General features: G+C 38.2%; 1 protein-coding gene across 1 annotated transcript in view; it reads right to left on the reverse strand.

Annotated features, from left to right (window-relative positions):
- Window positions 1–18,600, reverse strand: part of EPB41L4B (erythrocyte membrane protein band 4.1 like 4B) — a gene marked incomplete at its 5' end in the record, with an annotated part of 117,738 nt that extends 99,138 nt beyond the window's left edge. The window contains 3 exons of the mRNA XM_031552800.1: window positions 1,905–1,983; window positions 4,120–4,162; window positions 18,457–18,600. Coding sequence (XP_031408660.1) covers window positions 1,905–1,983; window positions 4,120–4,162; window positions 18,457–18,600 — 266 coding nt within the window. The remainder of the gene's footprint in view (window positions 1–1,904; window positions 1,984–4,119; window positions 4,163–18,456) is intronic.
- Between the last annotated feature and the right edge of the window lie 2,396 nt (window positions 18,601–20,996).

Below are 20,996 nucleotides of genomic sequence, written 5' to 3' on the forward strand. Positions count from 1 at the left end.
AATTCTCCACAAAACACATGTACAGACACGTTCTTCTGTTGTTTTTCTACCTTAACTTAATCAAGGTCCCATAAAGTGACAGCAGATGTCTTCCAAAATGCACTGGGCTTCAGTTGTGTTTTCAAATCAGAAAAGGACAGAGTGGGTGAAGGGTTTCAACACTTCTCCATTACTGTACTAATTATAAGAATGTGATGTTTACAGCTTCACTAGGAACTGGAGCCTACCGAAAAACCAGCAACAATCTCCAACAATTCCTCTCCCTCCCCAACCAGGCCATTTCATGATTACGGTAAAGAACATTTTTCCTCCTCCTCTTACTCTGGCTTGGAATAATTCTGAGTATACAGTTGTTAATCTTTACTTTTTACTCCACATGGTACATGGAAAATATGATCCAACCAACATAAAGATTCTTAAAAAATAATAATAATAATTACGAAAACCAGCACCCAAAATTACTTTTTCCCCAATATAAATGAACAGTAAAATCAATTTTCAACTCATTTTCATTTTTCTTCCACAGTTTCTCTATAGTTTTCTGTCAAATTTATAATTAAAAAAAAAAAATCATAGCACTGAAAATTTAGCTAATTGAAGTGCTGGTCTAATTAAAACAGTCTTCAGAAATGCTACAACTTTCAGCAATAATTAGATCACAGAGCAGCAGAGATTAATACTTGCAGAGGAAATGTCCTACTTGATCACAGCAGTGATCACATAGCTCTGAAACCCACATCTCACAGTGACTAGGATCATATGCTTCAGAGGATTATAAAAGAAATCTTGTGGTAGACAGTAATGGGATAATTTGACCACAGGGGAAATTTAATACTTGTCAGATGTACCCTGATATATGAAGACATATCAATTTTCAGAAAATACATATTATTCCTACTAATTTAACTGCATTTTCTCATTAGAGAGGCCCAAAAGTCATCTTGGTTTTTGAACAAAGATCTTATACTCAATTATGTGACTGGCAGGGAGTACTATAAATTAATTATGTAATGTATATGAATACTCCCTTCTATTGGATTAACACTGCTGCACTAAATTGATAATGGATATTAGGGCCTCCATCGCAGTCTCATAATAAGGTGGTGATGATGATTAGCTCTTTGATCTTCTTGTTTGAGACTGCAGAAAAAAAAAAACATGGTCGACAGAGCAGACAGGAAAGGAGATAGTGGATGTAGGCCTGTAGACCTGAGTTTCACATAAACATCATAGGCACATGAACTAAACAATCAACAATCTTTAAACATCTTAGTCTGATTGTAATGATGTTGATTTTTGCCAAGAAAAGTATAAGCTATTGAAAGTGCTCCCAGAGTGAGAAAAAGAATTAAAGATTATAAAGGAACATTAAGAAAGATGATTACCATACAAACACGACAAAGAAATGAGCTACAAAACCCTTTCTCCAGCTGTGCCTTTCCCAATTTTCAGAGATCACCCCAGAATGCTATGAACCAAGTAAAGGATAACTCTCATGGCCCAGAAAACAGCACATGAGATCAATACAAAAGATCGCCACCTATTTTAAGAAATCTTTACACAGTATAGACTTTATATACCTTCTGCCCCACAGAGAATCTGTGGGAAAGTGAAAGAGATTCAATCAGCCAATTCAAGTCATCTATTTCACTTTTCTTCAGACTTCAGACTTGCTACCGCATCTTTTACAGGCTAAGATACTTGGAGGGGTCCTCAGATGTATTTTGGCAGCAAATAAAAAAAAGAAGACACCTCTCTGATAGCAGGAAAACAGCTAGGAAGTCAGACAAAATGACCACTCTTGGTAAGAAAGCTCAAATCGCTGCCTTAAAGGACTCCCATGTATTTTAGATATCTAATTTACCCTTCTGCCAGTCACTCATTTAACCATGCATAGAACCTACCTTGTAAACTCCTCATGAAGGTTGTTCGGTTCTGATGAATAGTATTTAATTCGAAAATGCAGTGTGTACGGAGGTCCAACTGTATATGCAGAGATTTTAAAAGGAGAAAAAACACCAAAAGTTTACGCTACTGAAGTTTTGCTAACGCTGAACAACCACCACCACCCCACAACCAAAGAAACCCAAAATGAAGTATGCTTTTAAATTCTTCAGAGAAGAGAACCAAGTATTTCACGTGATAAAATTTTGAAAGTCATGCAATACTAATTACAGAAACGTAGATGCCTACCACACCTTAAGATACCTTAATCATTACTTAACAAAAAAACCAATACATTTAGGAAACACATTTTTGTTTAGAGGTAAATTTCAGATACACTTCTGCTGCTGAGGGGTGGGGCAAACAGGGGGGAAAGAGAGGGAGAGAGCCATGCTTCTTGCTACAAGATACAAACAATTAAAAAACAAATCTAATAGATCAGCTTTCATTAAATGGATACAAGTGAATGAGAAAAAGTAGGAGAAATGAGCTGAAAAGTGCTGAAGATGACTCTGAAACACACAGAACCCTAAGAAACACAGAAAGCTAGGAAATTACATGAAGTGAAGATGCAAGCATCATCATTTTCTAGTGCCAGAAGAGGCAGACACTAGGTCTGATTTTCTGTGTAGATGTAAATAATAAAATGTTACCCTAGTAATATGAGACTGCCCAATGCATTCTTGTCTGCCTAAGCCTCCTCTGGTAGGACAACAGTCTGCAAGTATCTTAAGTGCTGGAAAAATGACTATTTTTCACCTAGTTTTCTAGTAGCACTACATCAACATGGCATATATGTGCCTGTTAGTGATTTATTTTTGTAAAAGACTTGATGCAAAAACTCTGATAATTGAAGCTTTGATTTTGTCTCCAAGGATAGTTTCAAGAAGACATAGGTTACAGTACACCATGCTGACAATTGGGCACCACTGGTAGATCAACATCAGCGGGATAATGACTCTTACCTGCCCACTGTCAGGGGGCAAAAAAGAGCACTAAGTAACATCTGTCCTGAAAGTGGAACTCTTCACAAAGCACCCACTGAATGAAAGGTAATGAAATGTATTCTGTTGCGAGACAGATCTTTACAACACTCATCAAGTTGCTTTACTCTCCAGGAGTTCCTCAGAGCAGGGTTTAGAGAATCTGCTTTTAATACAGGCACTTTCAAGATTATGCACAGACAAAACTGCACCTTAACTGCATGGAGGTGTTAGAGAATTGTAGATTTTCCACATTTAAAGAAAGATCAGGAAAAGTACAAAAAAATTACAGGAAGTACACCTGGAAATCACTTTGCCACTTAAGATAAAGCTGTTTGCAATGCTATGAACAGGCAAGAGAAGGCCAACCAACAAAAAAATTACCCATCGCAAGTATCTTTACAATATATTCTAGCAGATTGACACCCCAGTGTGGAATGAAAGCAAACTCTTTTAAAGGCCTTTGAAGAAAAGCTTCATGAGTTTCAGAAACGTTCTGCTTATTTTGATGCTTGTTAGAGAGAAAGGTGAAGCATCACTGAAGCAATCAAGACTGTTTACCCATTTACAAAACCCCACAACTTCCTTGAAAAACACCATATTTTAATTTCATGGAAGCAGTATTATCAGTTGGCCTATGGCTGTTGTCCACAAGAGTGTATTAACAAAACAGGTTACTACTGCCCTGTACTATGCCCAAACCTGCAACCAAATTATTAGAGCTGCAGGAGCAACTTGCCCACCTTAGCAAATATCCACAGAAAACTCAATGAGGAAACCCAAACTCAACCCTTCCACTCAAAACTCCCTTTGAAAAAACTCCATGTTTTTCTGCTAGTTTTAATAAAATGTACAAAAAAATAAATCACAAAGCCTGTTTTGGTTCACATGCAGTAACAGAAAATGAGATCTGTGTCCAGGCAACCTGCTTTCACAGAGCAGACTGAAATTACCTGGCAACCTACTCTGCCTCAAACAAACAGGACATATTTAATGAGGGTACAGAAGACTGATCTATTCCTTATACGTGAACTTGCATTTTGACATCTGTGATATAGCCAGCCAATTAGCCATTAAATTAAATCTATTTTCTAAGAAATATTCAATCTGTTAAAGGTCATATTTACACAATTGTGTTAAAAACTCCAAACTCTTAAGGAAATAACAAAATAGGCAGAGACATGGTACTTACTTTTTATCTGTTTCTTAATGAATTTAGAATGGTCCAACCAATGCTAAAAAAGAAAAAAAAAATCCAGATTTAAAGCAGCTCCATGTCAAGATTTTGTTATTACATTAAACTCATTAAAGCAAAATATCTCTTAAAATGTAAAATTGCCATGCTTATTTGCTCCGCTTTTCACATTTGCCACCATGTTTATCTGCACATTCACCAGTCATCAAGCATCTTTTTCCAAGAAAGAAAGCCTGCTATAGGCATCAGTACTGCCAGGGAAGTTTCACTCTTTCAAAGGAGAAAATTTAAAATCCCAAATCTCAAGAAAGCAGTATGGAAGGAAAACCAACTTTCACCCTCAGGTTGAAACATCACATGGAGTGTCCCCAGGCCAAAATCCTGGCTTTCATTCTTCTTTCAACTCCTTTATCTCATGGGAACCCTCCAGATCCTGTACTGTTTGGCCTTCCACGGCTCCATGGTCAAGTTTTTCAAGACAAGAATGAACTCCCAACTTAAACTCACTAAAGCACTTCGGAAAATATGATGTACGTATCATTCCAGTGTTCTTGAACAGATGCAACTACGATGACAAAAAAAGTATGCTTCGCAGAAAAGTTCATGCACTCTTATCAGCGTAAGCTGCACCTCCAACAAGTAGCCATAAAGTATAAATTTAGTTTAAATCTTTATCTGTGGCTGCACAAAGTCCTAAAGCTACAGTTTGAGCTGAAGCAACACCACCTACATCCTCCTACCATAAGGTAATAAAAGAGTATCCAGACTTATGTGAAGTGCTCTTTTTCTATATGCACCTATTTATTTCAAAATAATAAAGTAGGTACCAATGAACAAAATTTTGGCAGAAAAAAAAAAAAACAAAGCAAAACCAAAACCACTTTCCTTTCTCCCTGTAGAAGCACTTGCACTTTCAGGAAAAGGAGAATCTCTGAGTGATTATATAAACTTATTGTTTCATTATATCACTCTCCTACAGCTAAATACCTACCTATTTATTAGATAATCTAAATAATAAATAAGGTGATCTAGAGGAAAGAAGAGGACAGACTCTTTAGCAGAATCTGTGGTGATAGAACAAGAGGAGATAGCTTCAAGCTCAGAGAGTACATTTAGGTTGGATCTAAGGAAACGTCTTTTACAGTGAGGGTGGTGAGGCGCTGGCACAGGTTGCCCAGAGATGTGGTAGATGCCCCATCCCTGGAGACTTTCAAGGTGAGGCTAGATCAGGTCCTGGGCAACCTCATCTAGCTGTGATGTCCCTGTTCGTGGCAGGATCAGATGACCTTTAAAGGTCCCTTCCATCTCTAAGGATTTTATCACTCTGTGATGACAGTATTGGTATGTATTTATTATGTCCTAAATCCAAGGCAAAAATTCATTTAGCAAAGTGGATGAGTATAGCTCAAAAGTTTGCCAGTTTAAGACCTCTAAGTTAAATGAATGTTAAGAAAAAAAAAAAAAGAGAGAAATAGAAATGGAACAACTATTCTAAAGATGCTTTTATTTACATGAGACCTGCTAAACCTCCGTAAGTGAAGCTGTCAAAGAATTTTGTCCTTGCAATCTGAGAAATGACTAGATATTCTTTATGGTTGCAAGGAATTTATTTTGTCTCTACTTTGCTGTCTTATGAAGAATTACACCAGAAACTACAACAGTTCACATAAGTTTCATGAAATTTCAAATTTCTCATAAGGAAAAATGATCAATGTTAAAAAAAAGTAAAATTTCACAGGAAATTGTAGAAGTCTTTCACACCTCCAGGGCAGAGTAAATTCTTACTTTTCAAATACCTAACTGCAAAATTGTCTCACCACATTATTCATTTGGCTACAGATGAATTAGTGACAAAGCTAGTATATCCCGATTCCATTAGAAGAAAGCCTTATCTTCAACATTAATAAAACAAATATGAAAAAACATCTGTCCTACAGACAAAAATCCTCTGATGCCTCCTCATAATATCCAATGAAATATCAGTTAATATGATAGTCCCAATCTTGGAATGTGGTGCTATAAGTATACTAAAACTCAAATACCAACAAGTTCTGAATCATAAATGTAAATACTTTAAAGGCCGAAAAATAACTAACAAGACTTCAGAAATTACTCATTCACACCATTAAAGGAGATGTAACCTAGCTAGGAGGCTATTCTCCATACCCAAGCAGCCAGACAGCTTATCCAGGAGATAAAACACAACATGCATTAAGCTGATCTCCCGAAGAAAGACTTATCCCCATCCCAAATGGCACAACATGGCTGTGAAAGGGCCACCACACAGGTCTCAAAGTAAAAATATAGTGGTTGGACATGGACTGGTAGTACTTGTGGCCTAGAGTTCTTAGACCCAGCAGCATTCATGCAGACTTGTGAACTAATGCCAATTTAAGTCAAATATTTTGTGCTACTTCTGTCAAAACCAGACCAAATTCCAACGTTTCAGATACAGATAATTTCTTCACACTGGAAATCATGCCAGCTCTCTAGGTGTCCTCTAAGCTCAAGTGGTGTCATCCTATTACTCCCTTTCACATAAACTGCCTAGATAGTTATAATCAGAACACAGTATGTGTGTTGAGAAAACCAAGCATTGTCCTGTGAGGCTACAAACAGTACAGTTGAGAGGTCCGAAGTCTTGAATACCTTCCAAGCTGTAGCAAGTGTTTTCAAAAACACTTCTTAATGAACCAGAAGGAAACCTCCAAATAGTGAGTTGAAGATTGCGTGGCATTCTAGCTACAGCCAAAAAGGTTTGAACTTGACTACCTGCTGCTTGTTGACTTCTGAACCTGAAAGTGAAAAGGGTGAAGTCAAGTAGGAAATGAATGAAAATACAGGGAACTTCTATTCTCTCAGAACCTAATGACTATGCCTCTGCCTAAGCAACTGCTCTGGCTAAAGAACTGCACATTATTTCAGGATGCAAACCCAAAGAGTCATAACTTTGGATGTCACAGTGTACATTTCAACAGTACAATGCTACATTCCCATATCCAGACTAAACTCTAGAGCATCAGTGCAGAACAAGGAGAAGGAAAAAGTTTAACAGATTTAAGACTGTTTTACATCAGAAAGATAGCTTCTAAGCTACTTTTGCCCACAGCAAAGGAAAAAAGCCAGAAAAAAAAAAAGCCTGTCAGGCTGCAGGTAAAGATTCTGTGATTCTTCATTTTGATGGGTAAGCTAGATCTTAAATTGCTCGATTACCTCCTTCTATTCCTGGTTAATTTCAGAATAATTATTATTTTTTTTTTTCCTATTGTCAAATGAATAATGTTTCCTGTTGCATTAATTAATGTAAAACAGCAGTCACTGGTTGGGATTAACAGGTTGAATTTTTAAAAAAGGATTCGTAATTTCTGTCAGGCAACCACAGAAATGAAAGATATATACCATCCAGTTCCACATTAAAACAAAACAAAAATTTTAAAAAGCCTGTTTAAAAAAAAAACAACAAAACACTGTCTATTAAAAAAGTGGAAGCACGGACTTAGCACATTATCCTGTTAATCACACACCTCATCTACCTGAAGATGAGGAATACCTTAACACTTCTTCAGTGGTAGCAATCAATATCCTTCTCAAAACCTAGTTGTCACACAGGAAGGCAAAGATGTATTTGTGTCAAGATATAGCAGATAATCTGTAGTTACTGAAGCAGTCTGCATGAGGACCACAATGACTGCTAACAGATGACTAGAAGGGGGTACCACAAGTTGACACAAACCCATCACACACCTGTGCTTTCCAAATTCCACTGGCTCCCCACTTGCTTCATAAAAGAATGAAAAGTCCTGGTCTTGATCTATACAGCCCTCAAAGGTGACCTGTAAAGGAAAAAAATTGGGTTTGACCCTTTTTTTTGGCTAGCTTGCCTTGCTAGTTTAAAATGCATGAAGAACACCTTAAATAGACTGCTTTTCCTTATTTATATACCTAACTTTCAGAAGCAGAAAGCTCATTCTCATTGGAAGTCTTATTTGCAATGTAAAAGTATTGATTAAATGCTTTCTCAAGCAGTTATTGAAGGAATAGCAGGGGAGAAGAATCCAAAACAGTGTTAAATGCTCAACTTCAGAAAAGAAGGCATTCTATATAAAAGCTGGCAACTTTTAAATCAGAATTTAATTATTCTTCCCATATCTTTCTGCTATCTGATTTCTTAGGCCCCTAAAACCTATTTGTCTGCCATTAGCCATGTGGCTTTCTAAAGCAGAGCAGGAAAAACCCTAACATACAGGAGGAAGGAATCATCCTCCTCCCTAAAACAACAACAAAAAAAAAGGGAAAAAAAAAGTCCAATGAAAACCCTACCCAATTAACCACAGTTTTGGACTTTGTCTATACATCATTAGCATGAAAAGTAACAAAAGAGAATTAACTTTTTTTTTTTTCTCTTTTCTTCTGAAGGTCACCTTTTAAATACTGTGGTAGTGACAGAAACGGACCAGAACTGAAGTTGCACAGAAAACCAGGGACTACTCAAGCACGTAGTTAGAAACACTGCCTGCTCCCAAGAGTTTCAAGCTCTTTCTTTTCAATGAAAAGATTGTTCCTTATGAATCCGTATGAACTTCTCTGACCCATCCTAGAAAGTTATGCTGCAATTGAAAAATGTAGACACAGAGCAAAACAGTTTTCAAATAAATTGCTGAAGTACAACTTTTTGAACTTTCTGAATACAAGATTTAATGAACAGTACAGTCAACAAAGCTTAATATATTTACTAGTAATCTACATAATGTGGCTGAATGCACCTCAATAGGGCTATTGATGAATCCAAATCACAGAGCTGCTATGCAGGCAGTGTACAGTTTTACAGTCGGGGACCTCAAGTGGCTAAAGAAATTATTTTAATGAGGATTCTATGAGATCAAAACAGATAATTACAGCAGCAAGTGCCCATAGTGGAGAAGGCTGGATGTGCATGCAACATTGGGACTGACTGAGGAGCAGTTCTGTAGAAAAAGTCCTGTGGCTGTAAGGGGAAAAGCAACACATGGTGGTGCATGACAGAGAAGAGAAGCCCCTGAAAGAGAAGCCTAGCCTGGGCAGTGTGCCCAGTGTGCCACCAAGTAAGCCCATTCCTTGAGTGAGCAGATTCAAAGGACTACATGTGCTCCTCAGTGAGAACCAAGCCTACAACACAAGACTCTTGAGATAAGGGGCTGACAGAATCCAGGGTACATGGTAGAATGCAAGGTAGCTTTTCTGCCTAGCAAAACACAGCAAGGAATCATTCCCAGGAAAGGGGCCTTCAGCCCCTGCAACCTTCCAGGTCCTACAAAAAACAAACCCTCCCTGTAGCAGGCCCACCAGAAGACAAGCTTTTATGCCCTCTGACACTGAGCATACTAGGAAGAAAGAAGGTCCTGAGCAACTGGATCCAACTAGGCCGGTTCTGAGTAGCTGCTTGGACCAAACACATGCAAATATCTCTCCCATCACTTTGGATCTTTGAGGGTCAGCTGTCCTGCCTCCACATACCTGAATGGACACCCACAACCACGTGGGAAGGTGGCGTCTCTCCTATAACACCTGGACCCATGTTCACACAATCACCAGCTTCAACTTGAAAACTAATGTTAAGCACAGTCTCACTAACAAGTGCCTTGTGGCTGCGGACATTCTAGTGGGTCTCTTAAAAGGGAAATGAGCTTCTCCTTGCAAACACGCCTTAAGGCTATCAGTCAGAAGCTGCTAATGATTCTTCCAACCAGACAGGAGAGCTTTTCCTCCAAATGAGGAGCCACGATGCCGCAGAAGTGGTGTGGTTTGTTCTTGAATCTAGAGAAGAGAGACATTCTGCTAGTAAGCTTGACAGTGGGAGACTTGAGGGAACACCTCAGAGCTGGAAACGGAGAGACAGCACTATTCTGTAGTTAACAGGCCTAGTTTCCTCTTCCTGGTATCCTTTGCCACCTGATGTGTGCTGTTTCAGTACAAATATGGTCTTTGTTCCTGCAACAAAAGAAATCTAGGAGTGGAAGGAGAGTTATTTATATCTCACTGTATTGCAATTCCCCATTTCACTGAATACAGCTGAAGTACAAAAAAAAAAAATCAGAGTTATTTTGCTGTGAGATCTTCTACTGGTATGGGAAAATAGTTTAAGATTTTTCTAGGCTATTGTTTAATGAATACTGTAATCATCCTTACTTATCCCTCCTCCTAACATTTCCAGTTTGTTTGGTAAACTCGTGAACTGGCGGGGGGATTATTTCTCTAACAGAGGTTTTTTTTGTTTTTGTTTTAAACTTATATACTTGCAAGGTTCCATAAGTGGTAAAGGCACACAAGACTTTTCTGTACTATTATGTTCTCTGTGGAAAAATCTTGAACTGAAACAAAATTTTTTGAGTTAGAGGAATTAGTAATGGCTCAGTAAGTGTAGATTATGATACTGGATGAAAACAATCTCCATGTTTCTGGATCATGAATACCACAGAGGCAACTTTCCTCTGAATTAAAAAACAAAAATGGTGCAACAGCTGCTGTTAGTAATAATGTTACAGAGGTAAGATAAACTAAGAAAACAGTTAAGTACAAGCTACGTTTGGAAGGAAAAGGGTTTCTATTCCTGTGTTCTAAGAAAAATTCTTGCAGATTGCCAGAAAAATTTCCGTCTCTCTCAAAGCAAGCTCTTAAAAATGTTCCCATGGAGGAGATGACTCTTGTACAGTTAATTCAAACTTGCTGCCAGTAGTATTACTTTTTTCCCCCTCCTAGTTCACTTCTGTGAAGTCCTGAGAAATAGTCCATAGTACCTCAGCAATCTGCAATACCAGTCTGAAAAAGCGCTCTACTAAATCATTGTCAGAAAAACTCACAAATCTAATGATTATGTTTATCACAAAGGCAATACAGATGTCTACATTTCATGCTTGGCTAGAGCAGAAAAAATGTGATGAGATTACTTCCTGTTCCAGGAGTCTTGTTTTCTAAGCACAGCATGTTGACGCTCAGATGCAGAGCAAGTATTTTCTCAGGGTTTTTCTAAAGTCAGAAGGCAGCATTTTCCTGGTCACAGAACTATAGGATGAGAACAAGTTTAAGTGTGGAAGGTGACTGTGGTTGTGCAAAACATTTATCTTCTTTTCAGAACATATGTGGTAACTTTTAGTTCAAATGAACTGCCAAATCAGCAGTTAGATTAACAGCTACAGACTAACCTGTAATCCTCTAATAAGAAAAGGCTGCCATAGAGACCCTGCACATGCCCATTTCAAAACACATTTAGGGTCACACTGTACATAGATTACTTGAAGATATATATATATATTTTATGTGCTGAAACTCAACAAAATAATCTCACATGAATTTCAAAACCTGCCATGGTAATGCTTTAATTATCACAGTGAATAGTGAGGCTGACAGAACTGAAAAAGTCCAAGCACAATTTCTGGAATGTTGGAATTCAATACAACCAAGCAGTGGGATTCACAAAAACCTAGAGTATCCTACTTTGACTCTGTACAGAGCCATCTCAGAAGTATCTTGATACATGACATGGTTTATCTGCAATCCAGATAAACTTCACGTGAATAATGGAGAGTCATGGGAGCATCCTTCAAGACCATTATCCTATCCTAATTCATATGTATATGATAATCAATCTGCTTTAGCCCAAGCAAGATTTTGCTTTGCAGACTTGAAGTAACAGAAACAGAACATAACTGAATGTCAAGATTGATAATCACTATCACACAAAACAACTGCATGTGCAAGATTTTTCCTCTTGATGGTGAAATTTTGTGTACCAGAAATAAAAAAAAAAGAACCCCAAAGTTATATAAATACATTGTCCAGTGTAGCATAGTTTTCATTAGATTTATTATAAAAATTAAGAAAGCTAATGCCACTCCACATCAACTCCAGTAATAAAAACAAAATCGCCTTCAATTCTGAAGCCTGTCCCCAAACACTTCTTGCACCCCACAAAAATAAACTGAAACAATTTGTAACAAACAGGCAACAACCTCGACTAAATCTGTAAGAGAAAACAAAGGAAACTACTTCAACTTCTGTTGCAATCATACACGAGCAAAAACAGCAAAATTATTCAGTCCTCGACAGATTGAACATTTGACTTCTACACACCTAATGAGAGGTAGAGAAGCATCACTAATAGGCAGTCATGACCGCCCATCCTGCATGGCCGCTTCTCAAGTCTATACTGGGGAAATGGTCTCCAGCTCTTCTGAAATAGTGAAGGCTGCTGGAAAACTCAACATTGGAATTCTTAACATTTCAGAGTCTGTCGTAAAATGTTCACGGACTGCAGTACAGGCTTGGACAGCTGCAGCTAGTAGTAGTTGTTCTTTAAATGTTAAGCATTTCTATAAAGTCAGTCAAGCCACTTTTGAACAGTTACTGAGCTGGCATTCATATCATTGTCACTATTAGTTGTCAATGCACCAAGTACAGTACATACGATACTGTTACCTGCACAGCTCTTGATACTCTCCAGCTGTGCTCTGTATCCATTACTCTGGGCTACAATCCATACACACACAGCTTGCAACAACCACAATCCCAAAGAGCACATAATCCAGAGAAATAGGAGATTTGGGGAGGGGAAGCAGTCACAGATTAATTTGACAGTTTATTTAAGGGGACTTACTTAAGGGAAAATGAGATGTTTCTGCCAGAAGCAGAAAAGGAAATCTTTTGCATTACTAAAGTATTTACCAGTCCCTTTCTCTCAATATCAGTGTATCAAATGGTAAGGCTTTTCCCTATTCTCTTTTTCTGCTTAGCAAGCACTCATAGTTACAGTATTATTCAGTGCATAAGGAAAAAGACTCCCAGATAACACAATATGAGGTTAATTGACTAGTTTAAGTTGTTCTTTTTTCCACATCCTTCACACAATTAAGAAAAAGTAGTAGTAGTACTATCAAAAGCAAGCAGCTGGATAAAAACCTCCTGATTTGAATGACAATAAACCCTTAAAAGAAAATTCAGATATAGCAGGGCTCTGAGCCAATAGGTACTGAAACATCCATGAGTCTAGTTTATAGTGTATGGAAAAAAGCATTAAGATACTATTTTTTGTTGTCCTGATTACTTTACACTGCAGTGTTGGAAAACTATGTGGTAAAGCATACGTGATCCTGACCTTTTCAGAAACCGGGCGGGACACAAGGGCACCTTCCATACAGATGAAAATTTCAATGTCCTGGTCAGAGAGATTCCAATATATTGTTGATGGTTGTAGTGAATGATGGATGTTGAGGGCTACGTAGTTCTTGCTGTTTCACATTCCTTCTATTTTCTTACTTGGAATACTGCTTTCACAAAAACCACTCTTCTCCATTTTCTCTCACCACTGCCTTCTTAGTTTTCATTGTAAATAAATCAAAACCCTATTCAGGAACTGGTCAATATTAAGACAGTCAGTCAGTCAGAAGCTTATCAGGACAACTCACTGCAGGACAGTCCTGCCTCTCACCTCTTTAGGAAACTCTGGCCCCTATCATAGCCACCAGCACCTGCTAGGCTGACTTTGCACAAAAGTCATGTTGCCCGCTTCATAAATCCAGCACTTCCCAATGTGTCCAATACATTCACTGCATGTGCACATACATCCAACATGGCACAGCTGTCTGCAGAGTGCAATATATGTACAGTACAAGAAAGACAGGGAGCTGTTGGAGAGGGTCCAGAGGAGGGCCACGAAGATGATCAGGGGACTGGAGCATCTCCCCTGTGAGGACAGGCTGAGGGAGCTGGGCTTGTCCAGCTGGAGAAAAGAAGGCTGCGGGGTGACCTCATTGCAGCCTTTCAATACCTAAAGGGAGCCTACAAACAGGAGTGGAATCAACTCTTTGAAAGGGTAGATAACTGCAGGACAAGGGGAAATGGTTTTAAGTCAAGGAAGAGAAGATTTAGGTTGGATATCAGGGGGAAATTCTTCACAGAGAGAGTGGTGAGGTGCTGGAACAGGCTGCCCAGAGAGGTTGTGGATGCCCCATCCCTGGAGGTGTTCAAGGCCAGATTGGCTGGGGCCCTGGGCAACCTGGTCTAGTATTAAATGGGGAGGTTGGTGGCCCTGCATGCAGCAGGGGGGTTGGAGAGTCATGATCCTTGAGGTCCCTTCCAACTCTGACCATTCTGTGATTCTGTGGTATGTATCCAGCTGTGAAAGGCTATTACACAGGATCCTTCTTTAAGCTAGAGATAAGGAGCCTTTGTGACATTAGAGATAGCATAAAGGTGTTAGATGTTCACTGAGACTTTTCTCTAATTTCAATTAAAAAAAAAAAGGTATTAATGTTTTTGTTTTCATGCATTCCCAGCTAATGTTTCACACCTGAAAGATTACAGCAGCTCATTTGCAAATAACAAACAAAAAGCAAATATGTATCAATTTTTTCCTTCTCAATTAGTCTATAAACATTCTCATAAACAGGAACAATCATGAAGTAAACAAAAGGAAATTTCAAGCTACTCAACAATGGCAATCTTTTTGTTTAGAATTCATGTAAAACTAAGGAGACTGGGATGGCATTTGTTTTGCTATCACAGGATAGCACAGGACAGACAACTAAGACAAAGAATGCCACCACAGAAGGAGATATCTGTATCCTGATAGAATACGTTGCAGCTCACAAAAAGCAGCAAACCACAGTTCTTTTTTCTTATGATAATCTGGAGTAAGAGATAAAGAACGAACAAAAATGAGTAATCATTAGCTACCAACAATTTCAAATAAATGTCAGGAACACCAAGTAACCGTGGAATGCTTTGCACAGAGCAGCTCCTCCTCCTCTCTCCAAAAAAAAAAAAAGCAAACAAACTAAAACAAACCCTCCTTCCTCATGGTGACTCAACTTGTGGAGTGTAGTATCACAAGATTTTACTATTGCAATTTCCAGTCTTTCAAGTCTTCCTACTTTTGCTATAACACACACGTCCCACATGACCCAGTAAAAGTAACCAAAACCCCCCAAATTTTCCATTACCGCTAAACCATTTCAGAGACCTCCTACATTTGACTGAGAATCATTCTGAGCACTGCTTCCCTGTATAAGTGTTGTTACAAGTAGTTGAACAAGAAAGATAGGGAGAGCCTAATAATAATCATCGTTTCTTTGACTCCCGTCTCCTTTCTTCACTTTTCCTTTCTCTTCTTACCCTTCCACAAACAGAAGCAACAGAAAAGCAGACAGTGAGGTGGAATTGAAAACTAACTGATCAGCCAGTCATGTAGTAGTGATCAGTGATCAGGTGGTGGTGGTCTGTTGTATGAAGTCTAGTCGGAGGCCAGTAACTACTGCTGCACCCTAGAAGGTCAATACTGTTCAACATCTTCACAACAATACGCTGAAAGAGAACAAATGAGCAAGAGTGCCACTGTCACAGCCTCCATGTCGTAGAATGTCCAGTCTTCTCTCAGGACACCTCGCCTACATTATGAGTATGTGACATGATAGTCTGACATACAGAATGAGTGAGTATTCCAGTGCCTAGCTGTATACCAAGTCAGAAATTATAAAGGCTTTAATTCAGTTAAATATATATATAAAAATAGAATTTCTGATATTTTCTTCCTGCAGTCCAATGGATCATCTTGTGCAACGCCTGTGCAACTCAATTTGGAGATCACTGTCATAGAGGATCTTGGGCACAGCAAGTCACGTTTCTGACCACTAGAACAGCTGCAGAACGCTGAGGGTTAGGAGTTTTGTTACTGAGTTTGGTAGGAAAGAGTTGGTTCAAAGCTATAATAATACAGTCACAGTAAAATGCAGTTTTATTCTTCACTACAACCTATAAACTCTAAATCAGTCAAGGTAGTGGGTATTATCAGACAATACATCTACATTATGCTTTAAATCTTCTCATTTAGAAATAAGGACTTTCCACTACATGAAGTTCTTCCACGCACTATCAAAACAACACCTGTCCTCCCATAGTATTTCTGCTTCTGGATTAAGTACCAGACAAATGAAATGCAACAATTTGCAAAGTTCTGCTTTAGAATAAACCTATTAAAAGCTCTTTAGATTGAATGATTCTCTATATCCTTGTATTCATAGATATCTTCAAACAATACACGATACAAACTAATGCAAATTTCACTGGATAGTCTTTGTAAGAATTTCCTGTCTTACTGCTAACATCTTGCTTTTTCCAACATTATGGCATTTTGGTTGTATCAAAGACTTCTATTTTTGTATTAAGAATGAACTGTTCAAACAATAAGCAGATAAGCTCTAATTATGATTTTCTTTTCCAAACCAGTTATCAACACTGCTTAGTCTGACTCTGGCAAAGTTACTAAGAAACATACCGCACAGAAAAACTGTTAGCCTTGGAACACAGAAGTAATTGCCATTGCTCAAAGACTATTCTGTATTCTCTTATTCATAATAGTGGCTTAAAGACGTTTGACTTGCAAGAACGTGTAATAAAAGGCAAAGGCTTAGAGCCTCAAGGAGTTTACGCAACTTTAATCTCTCAGTCCCACAATTGCCACTGTGTGGCAGGGCTGGCACTATGCAGAGGCACAGGGAGGCTCTGCATTAATTGCTATGCAAATGAAATGAGCAGGTCACAAGTTCAAAAAAAGACCATGAAAGGCATAGAATCTCTTTGCACATAGTGCTAAGGATGATAAAGGGATTCAAGGCACAAAGTTCTACTCTCTGCTCAGCTTCAGCCAGGCAGAACCCCAAAACAAATGAGAGCTTCCAGCTTTGCACCTGTGGAGATGAAGTCTGTCCTTAACACCCACTCTGATCCAGAAAACTATAACCCTACTGCCAAACCTCTCCAAACAGCACTTTTCATGCCCTCCAGAAGCTGTTCATAGCCCCTGTCCCTCTGTAGCTGCATATGTCCAGATTTACTTTTACACTTTTGCCTCCACCCATACTACTGAGGAAAGGAGTAGCATGCAAAGCTAAGATCTAAAACAAGAACATAGACACATTTTGCTCTGAACACCAGCAATACAGCTATTTATGAAAACTACATTTGCTGACATTTCTGCTTCATTCTCCTTACCACTCATGATGAAAAATCCTTCCTTTTTGCTAATGTTCACGAACATAAGCATTCTCCAGTTCTTAAACCAAGTCTTCTGGTTCTGGTCTGCCCTCTTTCTTGCTAGGAAAGGATATTCAGCACTCCCTTTCTCCCTTCCTTCTTCCGAAACATTATTGAACTACTTGTAACTATTCTCAGCTATGAAGTTCCCAATTCAGAGCTTTGACAATCAACTGCAATATCATCTCTTTTGCTTATAATGTGCAGGCACTGCTCTTTTAGCTGCATCCTAATGATCATCTCCATCATAAAACGGTACGTGTTTCGTGTAATATATGTTTTTTCATGAATGCATATTAAACAATCAACATGTTAACTTGCTTTTTCTTCCAAAAAAGCACAGATCCTCTTTCTCAGTATCATCATTAACAATATTTGGACAGATTTGCTATTTTTTACTTAAAGCCATTGGCTAACACACAGATCACAAAGGTGTTGGTAAAACACTGATCTGGTCTAATCACATTGACTCTAAAGTTAGAGAATAAAACTAAGAATTGTGAAATGACAACAGTTTCTCACAAGACATCACTATTTCTGCTACATTACTCCATTATATTGTTCGAACATCACAGTGTTTTTATTCTCTTGCATTATGGAAAAAATGTCTGCATAATAATCAGATGATTTAAAAGCACACACTTATTTTCCAGCTATGTATACTCTCTACTCATAACTCAGGTTGTAGTCATACACAATAACTTTACACGTGAGGCGAGCAAAGAGAAAAAAATTATAGGAATACAGTTTAGTCACAAGGTTTAAGTTCTTTAACCATATCTCTGCATTATAAATACTATACTTTCCACTCCCCCCATTCTCCGTTTCCTTCTTTTACCTGTAAATGCTGGAGGTCACTAAATATGGGAGAGAAAGAAAATTATTCTTTCCTATTGCAAATGAAACTAAACCTACAGAGCAACATAACCTGTGCCTGGAACACCAAGGATACGAGTAGTGCAAAATCCTTACTTGTGAGAAATATAACTCATTTTTTAATACCATGAGACTACTAAACACAGCACATTTTCTTTTACCTGCAATTATTGCATATTCATACTAAGCATGAAAAAGTCATGCACATGTAACAAAATGACATGTCTTATTTTGAGAATTTATCTTTATTTGCAGGCCCCAAACAATGATACCAGCTGTTTCAGCAGTATAGCCCTTACTGCCTACACATCTCTCTGTGAAATAGCACTGATAACACATTTATAACAGACAACTCAAACTACTGTAGAAAATAAAATTTAACTGATTTATACTTACTGTAACCTGGGAAGCATCCATGAACTGTAAGCCAAAGTAATCAGTTTCCACAAGGTCCAAATGATACACAATCTGGTCAAATAACTCCTGTCCCTTCGCATGTTTCTGGAACAGAATAAAAAAAGGGTGTTTTTTTTGTTTTGTTTTATTTCACTTTTATATCTGTATGTATGGGAGGGATATTACATATGGGCTTTGGCTTTTTGTTTTTTTTGTTTTGTTTTTCCAGATTCAAATAGGGGGAGAAAAATTGCACATTAGGAAATAGCATCTCACTATGTGTTCTAAAGAATTAACATTTTAACATTTCTTTTGATTTTCTTAAAGATTTTCTTTAAGAATTCCAAGTGACACACTCCATCTGCATCTATTCCAACAGCATAAGACTTGGTTCTCAAAGAAAACCTTCTAAGTTCACAGTAACTCAAAGCATAGGAGAGAAATGAAAGCCTTATGTCCTGTGAGTGTTCCAAGTCACAGAGCCAACATTTTAAACCTCTAGGATGCCAAATTCCACAGCAAATGCTTGCTTAACACACTGCCTGAGATCTGCCTGTTGTTATCACATATCAACTGCAGTTGTGCAGTGTCACACAACACTACTTAAGCCACAAAACACATTCTGGACAGCTTGAACACTTAAAGAGTACCATGAGGAAAATTAATGGTATTTGATAAGAATCTTTCAATAAAGTTGCTAATTGCAATCACATTCACAACCTTCAAATGGAGCCAAGTAAGTAGCTCTAATTCTCATTTGGCATGACACTTGGAACACACAGGAATAGAAATTAAACCAACCCAAATCATCAGCTACAAGCACTAGTAGCAAAGTTAGCTGACCTTACAGCTGGGCTACAGTTTGCCCACGTAGCTGTGCAGAGGTTAAATCAAGAATTTAAGCACCCAGTGTTTCAGCAGGGAGCTTACAGGTGGGCAGGAAGAAGAGAGAAACAAACCCATTTTTCTGCAAACCATTTCACGTTACTCAGGACATCTGACGCTACTATAAATCTCAAGCAGACAGAAGCTACAGCTGTAGTTCACACAGGAAAGGTACAGTACACAGAAACCAGTTCTCTGCCTGCTATCCTATAACTCTGAGGAACGTTTTTCTTTAATTTTTACTTTTAATGCTCTACTTTATTAGGCATACCCACTTCACCACAAATACTAGCAGAATTCACTGACTTCAGCTGAAGGAGAGCTAAATAACTTGCAGTTCTATTTGGCTTTCTGTGCAGTACCGGCATGTATCATAATGTGAACTCCTGTCCCATCATCCAAACTGTCTAAAATCTATAACTAATTGCAGAAACAGCATTACGAGTGCCATTAAAGTAAGCTGCACAAAAACTTAAACAAGCATTGGATCATCAGATGGTACTGCTTTGTTGTTTTAGAGTGGGGGAGCTACAAATCAATAACAGACAATCAAACTTCAACAAATTACTAAACGCAGATGAGAAGATAATATCTTAAACCAGTACATCACAAAGAAGTCACAGATTTCAGATGTCCAATAATAGCTATAAGCCAAAACAAAAATTTGCTAAAAACGTATTCAGAACATGTTTTCTCACATAGTAAATTTGCTATTCAGTCAAAAAAAGCCAAGATAAAGCACAGAAGAATTAAAAATGATTCTGCTGAGGGACAAGAAAACCCTTCAAAGCAATAAAAAAGGCAAGAAACAAGGAGCTCACAGAAGCAGGAAATACTGACTTGATGCCCTACAATTACTCCATTCCCAACTGCTTGCTTTATGGCTTTAACTACCTACATGTTTATCTTCAAATGCCACACACTCAATAGAAACCAGAAAGTGCACACTTCACCTTCTGTACCCAAAGCACAGTTAATGTTCAACATATGTCACATGGAGAATAGCCCTCCTCAGCACAGCTAGACTGTAAATGAAGTACCACATACAAGAACTGCTCTGAAAGTAATGTCTCCTATTTTCTTATGTTGGCCTGCAACATCTGAGGCAGATGTTGATAATATGACAGTAGAGGTTAAACTTTCCCAACAATATCCCATTAGATGTTGTTGCCATGCAACAGGCAGCAGAGGGGCAGTCTGACAAAATGGCATCTGACGTGGAAGTGCATGTGAAGCAAAGATGTTTCCAGTGACATTCACTGATGCTTGCTAAACATTCAATGAGATCAACCAGCGGATGTGAATACAGTGAGGTGTTAGGTGGTGTGCATTTCAGCAGTGGTGACAGTGGCAGTAGGTCAAAAACACATGCCTGTTGGTGTTCACTATTGAAAAAGCTGTTTTTTAGCTGAGAATTTATCAAACAATGTTATGCTGCTCTTTGTATCTATTCTAGCTTCCATGAAAATAAATAGGAAGCATTACTTTTGGAGCAATCTACATACATAATTCACAGGAGATTATAACATTTAACTTGCCACTAAATGAGATTTCTCAGTAATTCATAACATGCAGATAACAAGGCCACTGCAGCCACCAAACTGCTGACAAAAAAAGGCTTTGAAATGTTACACTCAGAAACAATAAAAGTAACT

The sequence above is a fragment of the Meleagris gallopavo genome, chromosome 3 (assembly GCF_000146605.3).
Source record: "Meleagris gallopavo isolate NT-WF06-2002-E0010 breed Aviagen turkey brand Nicholas breeding stock chromosome 3, Turkey_5.1, whole genome shotgun sequence".
Taxonomy (NCBI): domain Eukaryota; kingdom Metazoa; phylum Chordata; class Aves; order Galliformes; family Phasianidae; genus Meleagris; species Meleagris gallopavo.